At 52.8% G+C, this 13,762-nt stretch overlaps 1 protein-coding gene across 1 annotated transcript; it reads left to right on the plus strand.

Moving 5' to 3' along the window:
• Positions 1-9,502: 9,502 nt before the first annotated feature.
• Positions 9,503-13,144, plus strand: Zic2 (Zic family member 2). The gene is made up of 3 exons (XM_042682678.1): positions 9,503-10,574; positions 12,497-12,660; positions 12,797-13,144. The coding sequence occupies exons 1-3, from the start codon at positions 9,503-9,505 to the stop codon at positions 13,142-13,144; spliced, it is 1,584 nt and encodes a 527-aa protein (XP_042538612.1).
• The last annotated feature ends 618 nt before the right edge of the window (positions 13,145-13,762 follow it).

Below are 13,762 nucleotides of genomic sequence, written 5' to 3' on the forward strand. Positions count from 1 at the left end.
AAGTCAAAACAAATCCTTGTCCCAAGGATCCATCTTCCTTCGACTTTTTAGCTCATGGAGTCCCTTTCAACTTGGTTCAAAGGAATTGGCTCCAAGTGAAATCTCTCATCGGTTCTAGATCTGCCACTTCCAATTAGATCTACTGGAGGGGCGGGGCAGCAGAATACGGGGCACAAGGCTAACTGGCCATTTCTCCTAAAGGAAGCTCTTAAAAGATCAGTTACCTTTAAGCAGCATTTCTTCTTCCTACCTAGAACGCACTCCCTGCCTCAATTTCTTTGAAAGGATCACCAATTAGAGTTGACCCCCAAAATATTTTAAAACCAAGAAACAACCTATTTACTAATAGAATAACCTTTCACCTTAAACCCAGATGTATTACAAAAAAAACAAAAACAAAAAACAAAAACAGTTGTTTTTTTTTTAAAAAGCGACCCTGTCTCTTTCCATATGTTTGCTACCAAATCAGTTTTTTTTAAGGAATAGATTCCTCCATCACTCTTGGGGGGGGTCAGAAAAATGTGAGACACCCCCCCCGAAATACTTTTAGTGCCCTTAAAGTGGCATTTCAAGTTTTCAAAAGAAAACACTTAAAAGTTTGTGGTGTTCCAAAATATTCAAAGTATAGGTTTTTTTAATTTTTGCTTTTTTTCATAAAGTCATTTGTAAAACATCAATAATGAGTAGACGGTGACCCTTCCCTTCTCCCCTTTGAGGGATATGATAAAATATGTTCCCAACTCCATTTACAATCCAAGTAAAAGTAGATCCCACAAAACCCTCATGTAGTAACTGTCCTAGGAAGACATAAATATTTTGGAAGGAGTTGATTTGCTAGTGCCATTGACACTGGTATGAACAACGCTTCAGGGAGAGCTTCCCTATGAACCTTATGAATGTTATTTCTCTTGTAAAGCTGACAAGCAAACAAAGACAATAATGCTATCAGATTTTTCAAATAGATTTTTTTCTTTACATTTAAATGACATTAAAATATACAGAAATTTAAAAAGCATGAGTGGAAACAACGAAATGTTTTAAATAAGCAGCAGAGATAAAACCTATATCTGTATTTGGAAGTGACCAGTCCTTTCACAATTTTGTTTCGAAGACTTTAGACATCTTAAACCAACCACAACAGGGTCAATTGAGAACTAGGCTATCTCCACGAGTGGTTTATAAAGGAAGCATCATATTGGAAATTACCACTATTCTTAAACATTTCAAATGGGTTTTCTTTATTTGAATTTCTTGGCAATGAGTGTCCATACTTGCAGTAATGGCAGCTTTGAGTTCAATCCTGCAGGTTATAAGCAAACACAAAACCCAAAAGGAATGAATAAAGAAAGAAGAAAATAAATACAACCTAGCCCATAATATAGACTGTTGAGCATTTTTATTGTGCAATAAAATGGGCACCTCCACCCCCTTCAAAATAGCTTTTCGTCAAAATTACAACTGCTTTGTTTTATTGAATTGCTGAAATTTAATGGTTTAATGGGTGGAGGCATGAAGGAAAGGCTGTAAAAATGTGAATAATGCTACAGCAGAGCCGTGCGGAATCTGGAACCCGCCTCCTTGTACAACTCTTGTTAAACACAGCGTGATATGTATCTGTCATCGATTTAATATGTCTTAATTCAACTATAGCTCCCTGATCAATTTCTTTTTATGGAAGCCTTAAAAAAGAAAAGACTTCTTAGGAAATAACAGAGATTTGGATAGAGACTGGAAAGAGGGATATTTACAAAGTGACTGTAATGAATATTTGCAAATTTATGACCAAATCCAGACTCTAAAATGATAATTGACTCAGGTAAATCGACTTGAGATGCTAATTCTTAAAAGAAAGGACTGGGAGCAAAATTTCAATCAACACCAATAAGGCGCCAATAAACCGCCTGCCAATTAAACCTGAGAATAGGCCTAGCTAGATGGTCCTCAGGAAGGCTTGCAGTGGATTTCCGGGATTGCTTTTCTTTATAAAAGAGCTTTTTATTTTGTAGACGCGCTTTTTGTTATTGTGATGACCTGCCTGACCCCAGGTGCGCTGTTTCTTTTTCAAGCTATTTGGGAACCAAATCAAACTCCCTTAAATCCCGAGTTTCTAAGGACCCGATAACTGTCACACTTCCTAAATAAACACCAACAATTTCTAGGGCATTCAAGAAAATAATCAACTAGTTTTTAAAAGCCTCGGACTACAAACGTCGTTATCCTCTTCTGTGGACTTAGCCGACAGAACTGGTGCTTGGCATCGGGGCCAGTGCCCAAAACAGTGGTAGAGTGTGTGTGTGTGTGTGTGTGTGTGTGTGTGTGTGTGTGTGTGTGTGTGTGTGTAATGCAGCAAGCCATGGAAGTGCCCCTTTCTGGAATCAACTAGAGGGTTGGGGGAGTCCTCAATTTCCAAGTCACTCAGTTGCACCCCAGATCCAAATCTGCTCCAGCCCCAAACAAAAGACGCCAGGAGGCCGGCGAGGTGAGGAGCTCAGCCAACCTTAGCTGGCCGGGGCCCGGCCTCCCCACCGCTGCCCCGCTGCCTTTCAAGGCCACGGGACCCCATCTCCGGGGATGCTCTGGTTGCGCTCGCGGCTTCCCGCTGCGGGGAGGAAGTGCAGCGTCTCCCCAGCCCCGGGGTGCCCTGGGCTCCCCCACTGAACGGCCAACTCGCCTGCAAAGAGTGTGGGTAATTCATAGGCTCTAAGGGACGTGAATTGGACATTTCCTGGCTTTTGAGTCTTTGTTTGATTGTTTCTGCTGCAAGGGGGAGAAGGGCACTTGGGAAAGGTGGGGCCGACAAAAAAGGAGTTGGGGGGACCCGCCCGGCCGTCTTTTATTGCCCCTGAATTGCTTTACGACTCGCTGGTCCCGCGTGGTTTCGGAGAGGACGGCCTGCTGGCAGAAGAGTGAGGTGCCTGGCTGTTTTGGAACAGTCTAGTGCCCTTTGGGTTGTGTTGGAAGCGGGTTCAAGGGCGAACTGAGTACCAGCTCCCGGAGGAATAGAGAGATCTTTGAAGCTCGCCCCGAGAGCGCCCATGGGTGCTCGACGTGGACAGGGCTGGGAACTGCTAGCCCACGCGGGCAAGGCGGTGCTGGTCCTCCAGACCTCTCTGCTACAAGCCAGGAACCCCAGCCAGATAGGCAAAGGGGGCAGAGAAGCAACATTTTACCCGCTCTCTGTCAAGGCTGGAAGTGATGAGGACTTTTGAGTGCAAGAGCTTTTCTTAAATCAGGTTTTCCAGAATAGGCAGCAAGGGCTGAGCCCCTCTCTCATCTTCTCCTTCTCTTCGTCTGCACTCAGAGGGAAACAGATTCCCTTGCCCTCACCATGCGGCATCTGGATGGCTTGGGGAACGGCGCGGGTGGGGGTGGGGTGGCTGTGACTGGGCCCACAGGCCTTAGTATTACCAAGTGCTTTCTGAGTGTCTCTTTCTCTCCTCCTCAAGATCCTGTAGAAGCTTCAAGCTTTAAGGATATGTGTGGGGCTACAAGTATCCAAAAATGCACTGGCTAAAATGTACTTCTGATTCCTGTTACACACGCATTAACGTAAGGTGAATAAGGCAGATGTTATATCTCTAGTGCCATGACTAGGAAGCTGGATTCCATAGGTTTCTGTTGTGTTGTTTTGGACAATCAAGCATTGGACATGTCCTATGTCCACTTGTCCTTTATGGTAAAGAGGTGTTGAAAAATTATACTCTTATTTCTCCAGTATTAAAAGAACAAAGTGTATAAAATCAGCCTGTGGTCAAATGCTCTCATCTTAGCCTCTATCATTTTTACCCTGAGATAAAAATTGCCAGAGAAAGGCCTTTGACCTACATTTGGCCATAAGGATCGGTGATTTTTTTTAAAGAAACACATGTTCTAAAATACGTTCTGAAGGTCAGATCAATCACCACATAACTTTCATGTGTGGTCAAGGTAATATTTGTTTATATTGGCCCCAAGATTGACTGTCCCCTTTTCATCCCTTTAGGATGTTTGGAAAGAAGCAAGTACAGGCTTTTTTTTTTTTTTAAACTTCAAAAAATTTTTTTGGGGGGGATAATTTCCTTTCATTCACATCCCTTTCAATATCTATACTTCAATATTTATAGGAGCTGTGTAGATAAATCAAATACTGACATGTTGATGGATTTACTTGTGTAAGCAATATGGTTGACATATGGCATTGTTATTTATGAATGACAGCATAAATTGTATTACAAAGTCTATTGCAATAATACTGTGGTTTATTGGAAAGCTGCTGGTCTGTCACAGGTTTTCAGCCTCCCTGAATGTACTTTGCCTGGGAGTCCAAAGGATAACTAACAGTCCTCGGAATAATTAAACACATTCATGCAAGCTAATACCTCCTGGGTTTTTGTTTGTTTGTTTGTTTTGTTTTACAGCAACAGAAACACTCTCATCAGGAAAGAGAGATGAAGTGAGGACAATTCTTTTCCTTTTGCAAAACCACAACCACTGTAACAAATACAGAGGTGAGGGCAGAAGGTGGCTGATAGCAAGGTTTTTTCCTCCCTTCTTGACAAATACAAAAATATTTGTACCCATATCTGGTGCAGAAACTGCAGGTGAGCATGTATTGGATAGAAAGATCTTTTATAAGCCCAACTGTAGAAAGGTACATTTTAGCTGTTGGAAGAAGAATTCTTTTAGCAGCTGGGAGAGAAACTTATCTATGACACTTTGACTAATGCCTCATTCTTAAAAATGGTATTTTAAAAGTTACAACATTGGCTGAGATTGTCACAATTGCTGCTTCTTTTGCACTCGATTTCTCTAAAATCCTGACAACAAACTTTTGTTCCAGGTGGGCTCTACCACCATATATATGGTCCTTTGTGGGTCAAGGGGTCACCTGACCTACCTAAGAGTGCTTGAGACTGCTGAATCAAAAGTGACCTCAACTTACCATCCTGCTGATGATCTTATTGAATATGTGAGCCTGTGATATAGAGGATGGTGCTAGAATCCCATCAAAACTTTCTTCTCCCAACTTCTTCATTTTCACCCCTTTTCTTAAAGAGGAAATTGTAAAACTGAAATATTATTGTGACCAATTGCTTCTTTCCAATTTAATAGTCATCTGGTTTGTTTTTGGCTTCACCTGCTCAGCAGTGTTTATTTGTATGTATGAGAGAGTATGGCCCACACATTATGTAGACAAGCACAAAAATGCACATTCTGGAAAAACAAACAAACAACAATAACAACAAAAAGCCTCTCATGGAGGCCCACAAACCAAAAAGAGGTGCTCCAGTGATGAGTGCTTGGAGTTTTGCTGGGATTTCTTCTTTTTGATTACCTCGAGTTGCTGAGAAATGATCACTGTTGGTGTGAACAGGGGCCTCAGGCTCAAGCTTTGGTGCTTGCCTCGTGCAGTGCAAGGTCTATAAACATTTCCAAAGAACAATTTTAGAGAATTTGCAAATGGGAACATGTTTGCCAGGTAACGGTTGTGGTTCCAGTGAGTGACACTATGCAGACTGGCCTCTACAAATCTGTTGGAAAAGCGAATTCACTCGCAAGATGCACAATACAATTTGGCCTCTTTTTTTTTTTTCCTCCCTATTCAGCAAAGAATCCAAGTCTATTTTCGAGGCAATAACTGAACATCTTTGCACCACTCTCTCTCTTTTCCCATGCTCCCTCTTTCTGCCCCTTTCTCTTTCCTCTACTTCCAGAAAGAAAGAAAGAGAGAGAAAGGAAGAAAAAAGAAAGGAAGAGAAAGAGAAAGAAAGAAAATCTGACAAGGAGGAAAAGGGTTTTTGCAGTTTGCAGAGAAATAAAGCACTTCTGAGAGGGGATGGAGACGTGACTTTGAACTTGGCTCAGCTCTTCTGTGTCCTGCAGAGAGAGGAGAACTGGAGCGGGGAAAGAATAGCCAGGAGGGCCCAGCCCGCGGGGTCTCCAGCGGGAATGAAGGCGTCTGCCCCACCGCCTGGCAGCGCGAGGCCCCCGGAATCTAGCTCGAGCAAGCGCCCAGCCGCGCCATCCCCAAATGCAGGAGCTGCAAAGGAAGAATCAAAGGGAAAGCAGAGAATGGGTCAAAGAGGAGAAGGAGGGAGGGGTGAGAAAGTGGTAAAGGAGGAAAACTTGGAAGTCTGTTGGCTTCAAAAAAGGAAGGGAAGTGAGATCTTTGAATGTGCAGGACTGTTATTCTCACAATCAATTTCTAGGAAAATATTTGTTTGGTAATTTTTTCTGGGATAAGCCATTCCAAGAACCTCCCTTCATCGCCCTCCCTCCCCCTCTCCCCAAAAAAACTGACGAGGAAAGGAGTGCAAAAGATTGTGAGTTGGGCATTTTTAATAGATTCAAGGTAGCAGGGCACTGCCTTTCTGCCTGGAGATCTCTTCTCTTCTCTTCTCCTCTCTTCTCTTCTCTTCTCCTCTCTTCTCTCTTCTCGGTCGCGAGTAGTCCAGCTTAGCAACTGCTTTCCATTCCTTTTACCCAAGAGCGAGAGGCGTGGAAAGAGACACATTTCCTCCTTCTAGGAAAGTCGAGAATCCCAGGCAGGCTCTCACACTTTCAGACCAGATGCCAGTCTTCCCCCCGCCCCACACACATCTTGTCGTCCACCCCCAAAGGCTGGGAAGGGGGGGACACATAAAGGCACCTTTATGGAAGGGACAGCGGTCAGCTCCAACAGTGAGCGGACTCAAAATGAGACAAAAAAAAAAAAATTGGGGGAGCAGCCGAGCTGGCTCGGAGGAGTCCCGATTCTCGGTTCTTCCCGCGTTTTTGTCCATTTCATTTGAACATAACAGGAGACGTGCATGTTGATTGTATTCCCTCCCTTTCATTTTATTTCAACGCGTAGAGATTTGTTGTTTTTTTTTTAAAGACAAACAAAACAAAACAAAGCAAGTTTTCCAGGCCAAGCCTGCGGGAAGAAGGACGCGGGCTCGGGCCGCCCCTTCACACCTCCGCAGCCCCGGCCCGCGGTTCCCTCGAGGACGCCGCCTGTGGGCGGCGGGCCCCGGAACGCCCGCGGCCGCCAGCCGGAGGCCCGGGGCGCGGCGGGGGCCAGCGGGCCGCGGCGCTGGCCGGGCGCCGCACGGGGTACCGTTTCGTGGTGGACTCACTGACCAGAGGCACTTGATGCTCCCAGAGGGATAGTTACCTTCTAGAAGGTTTAACTCGGGCAGCTTCTTCTCTCTCCCAGCAACATCCCCACTCCCCACCCCACCCCCGAGCCCGACCTGCAGCCAAACTCTGGCTCGGGCTTGGCTTGGCGGCGTGAGTCCCGCGTCCCAGCCCCTCGCGGCCGCGGCTACTGGGCATCCGCCCCGAGGGTGACACTCTTTAAATGATTTCCAAACAACCTCCTCCCTCGCGGGGGGCCGCGGCCCTGTGTTTACGGCTGTAATCGGAGCAGGACGCGAGCCGGGGGGGGGGGGCTCAGCGAGCCCAGCGGCAGGTGGGGACCACCGCTCGGCACCGGGGGTGGGGGGCGGCGTCGGAGGAGGCCTGGATTTAGTTATGCCCACCATCCTTCACCCGGGTTTGCCGCACCACCAGGCCAGTTGATGGGGGGGGGGGGGACAGAGAGGGGAGGGAGCGCCCCCCTCCCACGCAGGACACCACTACTGGGGCCGCGCCCGAGCCGCCCTTGGCTAGGGACTGGAGTTTTCAGTGTTGTTGTTGTTGCGGGGGTGGGTGGGGTGTGAATGGATCCGTGGGGAGTCGGTGGCCTCTGGAGGACGTGGGCACAGGGTGCCGTTCCGTTCCAGCCGAGGACTCGGCGGACGGTGACGTTGACCCCGCTCCCCAGGCCGGTGCAATGCCAGCCGCAGGGCTCCTGGAAGCACCGGCCCGGACTCCCTCCCACCCCCGCGCCGCCCCCCCAGCCGCCATGGCTAAAGCACAGCCAAACGCCGAGCGGGCCGGCCGGCCGGGCGTGCGGGTCCGTGCGCCGACAGTTCCCGCTGCAAAGAGCTCCCGGGGCGCCGGGGAGGAGGGGCAGGCTGGGTGCGGGGCGGGGGCGCCGGATTGACGAGGCCGCGGTGGCCAATAGCGGCGCCAGGAGGGCGGGCAGGGCGGGAGCCGCCGTTAAAGGGGCGGCGTGAGCGAGAGGCCGGGCCTGGAGCGGGAGGGAGGGGAGCCGGGGCGAGAGGCTCGGGGGACGCGGGGGAGGTAGAGGAAAAGGAGGAGACAAAAAAATAAAAAATAAAAGGCTGCTGCGGCAGCGCCCACCGAAATAAACAGAGGCGGTGGCGAATGCCGGCCGCCGCAGCCCAGAGCAGGGATCCGCCGGGGCCGCGCACTCGCTCGGGCCGCGGACTCTGCCCTGTCCTCGCGCGTGCGGAACATCCCAGACGGCCTCTCGGGGCCAACCGGCTAGGAGAAGGGGTCGAGTGAGAGAGACGGAGATCACTTTTTTTTTTTAATTTGTTATTGTTTTTCTCAACCCAGCCTCCCTCTCCTCCCCTCCCCCTTCTTGCTTTCTCCCCCTCCCACAGTCTCCTTCCCCCCCCCCCCCTTCCCCTATCTCTCCCGCCTCCTCCCCCGGCACAACTTAAAGAAAGAGGGAGCGGCGCGGCTGTTTCCTTCATCTGGGGGAATTCGCGGCCGCAGCAAGTTTACTCCTCGAGGCGCAGCCAATGCCAAGCGCGGAGGACGAGGAGGGCTGAGCACCGCAGCTGCGGCGCCGAACAATACCCGCAGCGCGGGGCGGCGCGAGTAGGCACTCGGGGGAGGGAGCGACCGCCCCGGCGCGCCGCGAACTGGGCGCCGGGTCTCCGCCCGCCTTCCGAGTGCCCCAGCCGGTGGTCAGGTGGAGCCACGGGGGTGCTGCACTCGCGCGCCCAGCACGGGGAGCGGAGCTCGGCCTCCCCCATCCTTCCCTCGTCTATCTTCCCGGCTGGGGCACGGCCGCCGCCGCCTTCGGGCACCGTGGCCCTGCAACGGCCGTGATTTCATTCTCCGGGTGCCGCTTGGCGCGGCCGAGCCTCGGGTCCGCCTGGCGAGCGATCGACCGAGCGTGTGAGTGAGTGCGTGCGCGCGCGAGTGCGCGCAGGGGTGGTGGGGGCCGCGGCGCGGCGCTCGCCCCCCGGTGGCCCCCCTCTCCGCTCCGCTCCCCGCACCTCCCTCCCGCTCCCTCCTCCCCTGCCCGCCCTCCCCTGCCCTGCCCGCCCGCCCCCGCCGCAGCTCCTTTAATACACTTTGGTTCTGCGCCTGGCTTTGGACTCTTCTCCTCCTCCACCTCCTCCTCCTCCTCCTCCCGCGCCTCCGCCGCCGCCGCCTCCTCCTCTTCCTCTCCGCGTCTTCGCTCGGTGCCCGGCTGCCCGAGGCAGATCCAGGCGGCGGCGGAGGCGGCGGGCGCACGAGCGCGGCTCTTGGGACTGCAGCCGCCGCTACCACCGCCGCCTGCGCGCCCCGGAGCCCGGCGGCCTCCTGACTCAACCTCACGGACCGGGAGAGAGGGAGCTGAGGCGGCGCGTTAGCGCGAGGCTCGCCGGGGTCGGCGGGGCGGGCGGGCGTGCTGGCCATGCTTCTGGACGCGGGGCCGCAGTTCCCGGCCATCGGGGTGGGCAGCTTCGCGCGCCACCATCACCATTCGGCCGCGGCAGCGGCGGCGGCGGCCGCCGAAATGCAAGACCGCGAACTGAGCCTGGCGGCCGCGCAGAACGGCTTCGTGGACTCGGCCGCCGCGCACATGGGGGCCTTCAAGCTGAACCCCGGCGCGCACGAACTGTCCCCGGGCCAGAGCTCGGCGTTCACGTCGCAGGGCCCCGGCGCCTATCCCGGCTCCGCGGCGGCGGCCGCCGCCGCCGCCGCACTCGGACCCCACGCCGCGCACGTTGGCTCCTACTCCGGGCCGCCTTTTAACTCCACCCGGGACTTCCTGTTTCGCAGCCGCGGCTTCGGCGACTCGGCGCCGGGCGGCGGGCAGCACGGGCTCTTTGGGCCGGGCGCCGGCGGCCTGCACCACGCGCACTCTGACGCGCAGGGCCACCTCCTCTTCCCCGGCCTCCCGGAGCAGCACGGGCCGCACGGCTCGCAGAATGTGCTTAACGGGCAGATGCGCCTTGGGCTGCCGGGCGAGGTGTTTGGGCGCTCGGAGCAATACCGCCAAGTGGCCAGCCCTCGGACTGACCCCTACTCGGCGGCGCAACTCCACAACCAGTACGGCCCCATGAATATGAACATGGGTATGAACATGGCAGCGGCCGCAGCTCACCACCATCACCACCACCACCACCCCGGTGCCTTTTTCCGCTACATGCGGCAGCAGTGCATCAAGCAGGAGCTCATCTGCAAGTGGATCGACCCGGAGCAGCTGAGCAACCCTAAGAAGAGCTGCAACAAAACTTTCAGCACCATGCACGAGCTGGTGACCCACGTCTCTGTGGAACACGTCGGCGGCCCCGAGCAGAGCAACCACGTCTGCTTCTGGGAGGAGTGTCCGCGCGAGGGCAAGCCCTTCAAGGCCAAATACAAACTGGTCAACCACATCCGCGTGCACACGGGCGAGAAGCCCTTTCCCTGCCCCTTCCCGGGCTGCGGCAAGGTCTTCGCGCGCTCCGAGAACCTCAAGATCCACAAAAGGACACACACAGGTAACCGCGGACAGGGAGCGGGGTGAGGCGCCACGGGGAAAGTGGACACAAGCTGTGTGCGTGTGGAGAGGAGTGTACGTGTGTGTGTTCCGTGTGCGGATGCCGGGCGCCGACAGCTAGCCGAGGCCCTGGGACAGGAGATGTTTTTGTGCGAGCGAGCCAGCGGCTTGTTTTTGTTGGAGATGAAAGAGTATTATTGGGCTGGGGATTTTTTTTTTTTTTCCATCTGCGGAAATCGAGTTTAAAACGACCAGGAATCACATCAGATGTATGCTCGGGTGATGCAACTGCTTCGTTGGCTCAGCCACGGTTAATAATTTCCCACCAAAAGAGAACGCACGAGGTGAAACTGCGTTCTAACTCGGAGCCTGGGAAGCGAGCCTGGCGAGGGCTTTGGCAGCTGGTGTGGATGTGCTTTTCTGCCCGGAGTGTATGGTCTGAGCTGGAGTGGCTCGTGTGTGTTTTCCCATTCTTTTTTTTTTTCCCCCTCCGGATCCAAACGCCCTTCCCGAGAGGACTGTTTCCCATTACGTGATTCTGGTGTGAGTTGGGGCTGTAAAGCGTTTCTCATTTTTAAAGTGTTTTTAAAGCCAATCTTGGGGGTGAGTCGTGGGGACTTTACGGTGGTTTCGCAGCGGTTTGTGAAATTTCTCTAATGGGCACCAGAGGGTTTGCGATTCCTAACTCGGACCCACACCCCGGGCCGCGAGAACCCCCAAGCTGCTCGGGCCCCGAGGGGCGATAGCATAGCGTGGGAAGAGGGAGCCGCGGAGGAACGCTCCTCCCGCTTCATAGATTATTCATCTAGGACCAGGTCTCAGCCAAAACCGTGCCAGACGATTTCCTAAAGAAAGCCAAATGTTTTAGCAACTTCCCCCGTCAATATTTACTCCGGAGTGGGGATACGCCAGCGGCCTATTGTTCTCTTTTGGGTAGGGAGGGAGTGGAGGTGCGAGACAAGCTTTTAACAAGGTTTAAAATTTGAGAAATGTATTTGCATGAAATGCTCGCATTTGAGTCCTGTATCTGAGCGGATGTCTTTTACACACACACACACACAACAATTTAGGTGCTAATGGAATTTCACGTTAAATGGTCCCCTTTCCAAGTGGAGCAGTGTTTGAGTTCTCACACCTCTAAATGACTCCCAGCGTTTGGAATCCCGGCCACAGAATGCCGCATCGCGAGAAAATTAAACAGGGATATTTTCAGAGGTTTCCCTTACCTCAGCCTCTAAGCCTCGCAGCATGTATTTCTCCTCAGTTATTCGAACGCTGCCTTTCCTTTTATATTTATCTTTCCCTCCCAAATTGTTTTTAAAAGATTGGAGAAGGGGGGGGGGCGTGTGATACTGGAATTCTGGTTAATTGAATCTGCCGAATTTTGGATGAAAAATACTGGCTCAGGCTCTATCCACAGTCCCGGGCCTCAGACAACACACAGCAACTCCAAATGTAATTGCCTGTTGGCCCCAAGCAGAGACAGACAGCAGCCCGCAGCCTGCGTGATTCTCATAATGCCCCAAATATTTTGTCATAATAACAGCTTCTCCATGGCGAGACCAACTTGCTATGAGCTGGGAAATCCAAGAAGCCCCCGAGGAAGGCGGGCCGGGCCTCGGGAAGTTACCCCATATTTGATAGCGATGTGCGCAAGCTCTAAGCCTGAAGATAGGCAAATTACTAAATAAACGGTCAGGTGTGTTAGTTGGAGAAGGTGTAGGGGCGGGGGGACCAAAAAAAGCATTTTGGATCTTCCCATTGGGCGGGGGAGGGGATCTGACCTGTTGGAGAGACTCAGCCTCCTTCTCCCTTCTTCTCCCTCCACTACCCCACTTTGGAGGTTCTGGCCTGGGGCAGCCGGGGCGAGGGCTCCCAGGGTTTGGGGTGACCACCACTGAGCGCGGCTGTCTGCGTCCACAGGAGAGAAGCCCTTCCAGTGTGAATTCGAGGGCTGTGACCGGCGCTTCGCCAACAGCAGCGACCGGAAGAAGCATATGCATGTCCACACCTCGGACAAGCCCTATCTCTGCAAGATGTGCGACAAGTCCTACACGCACCCCAGCTCCCTGCGGAAACACATGAAGGTACCCCCGCGGGCCCCGGGAGGGAGGGCTAGGCCGCCGGGTGGGAAGGGTCCCCGGGGGGCGGGGGGCTGGCCTCACAGCAGCTACACTCACACCCAGTCCCCTCTGGTCCCCCCTCCCGGCTTTTGTCTTGCAGGTCCATGAGTCCTCCCCGCAGGGCTCCGAGTCCTCCCCAGCCGCCAGCTCGGGCTACGAGTCCTCCACGCCCCCGGGCCTGGTGTCCCCTAGCGCCGAGCCCCAGAGCAGCTCCAACTTGTCACCGGCGGCAGCGGCGGCGGCCGCGGCGGCGGCGGCCGCGGCGGCAGCGGTGTCCGCCGTGCACCGGAGCGGAGGCTCCAGCGGCACGAGCTCCGGAGGCGGCTCCGGCAGCGGTGGGGGCGGCGGAGGGGCGGGCGGCGGGGGCGGCAGCGGCTCTGGAGGGGGCAGCGGGACAGCCGGAGGCCACAGCGGCCTCTCCTCCAACTTCAATGAATGGTACGTGTGAGGGGCTGGTGCCTCTCTTCCCTCTCCCCCGTCCCCCGTCCCCGTCCCCCCTCCTCGGCACACGCCGGGAGACGCCTTGTGATCGTGTTGTTAAAATTGCGAAATCTGGTTTTTATGATGATGAACATGATTTTACCAGCAGAAGGATTTTTAAACGTTTTTTTAAGAAAAAAAAATCTAGGCATGAAAAGCAGAATATCCCTCTAGAGTCTTCGAAGCCGAAAATATAAAATAAGTTAAAAAAAAACCACAAAAATATTGAACCAAACCTTCCTGTCACCTCCTGTACCCACTTTCCTTCCCATGGTCTTTCCTTCCCAGTCCTCTGGCAAACTGTACATAGCGGATTCATTCCTTCTCCGAGGTGATTTTAATGGCTTCTTGGTGTATAGAAGTTCGTCCATTTGTAAACTCTGGATTGCGTTTTTTCCTCTTTCCCTCTTCCCTTCCCCAAGTGATGGGCTTTTTTTTTTTCTTTTCTTTTTAGTTTACCCGGTTTATTTTAAGTAATGTGGAAGAAAATGGTTTATTTTGTATTGTGGTATTGAATATTGTGTTCCTTTTTATGAGGCAACTTGATTGTAAACTTCATGCAACTATAGACTGGAAAAAAAAAACC

The sequence above is a fragment of the Dipodomys spectabilis genome, unplaced genomic scaffold, assembly GCF_019054845.1.
Source record: "Dipodomys spectabilis isolate Male_0828 unplaced genomic scaffold, ASM1905484v1 ptg000075l, whole genome shotgun sequence".
NCBI classification, from domain to species: Eukaryota; Metazoa; Chordata; class Mammalia; order Rodentia; family Heteromyidae; genus Dipodomys; species Dipodomys spectabilis.

Coding starts and splice junctions, on each gene's coding strand:
- Zic2 (XM_042682678.1), top strand. CDS start 9,503: ATGCTTCTGGACGCGGGGCCGCAGTTCCCGGCCATCGGGGTGGGCAGC. Junction 10,575..12,496: donor CCACAAAAGGACACACACAG/GTAACCGCGGAC, acceptor CTGCGTCCACAG/GAGAGAAGCCCTTCCAGTGT. Junction 12,661..12,796: donor CCCTGCGGAAACACATGAAG/GTACCCCCGCGG, acceptor TTTGTCTTGCAG/GTCCATGAGTCCTCCCCGCA.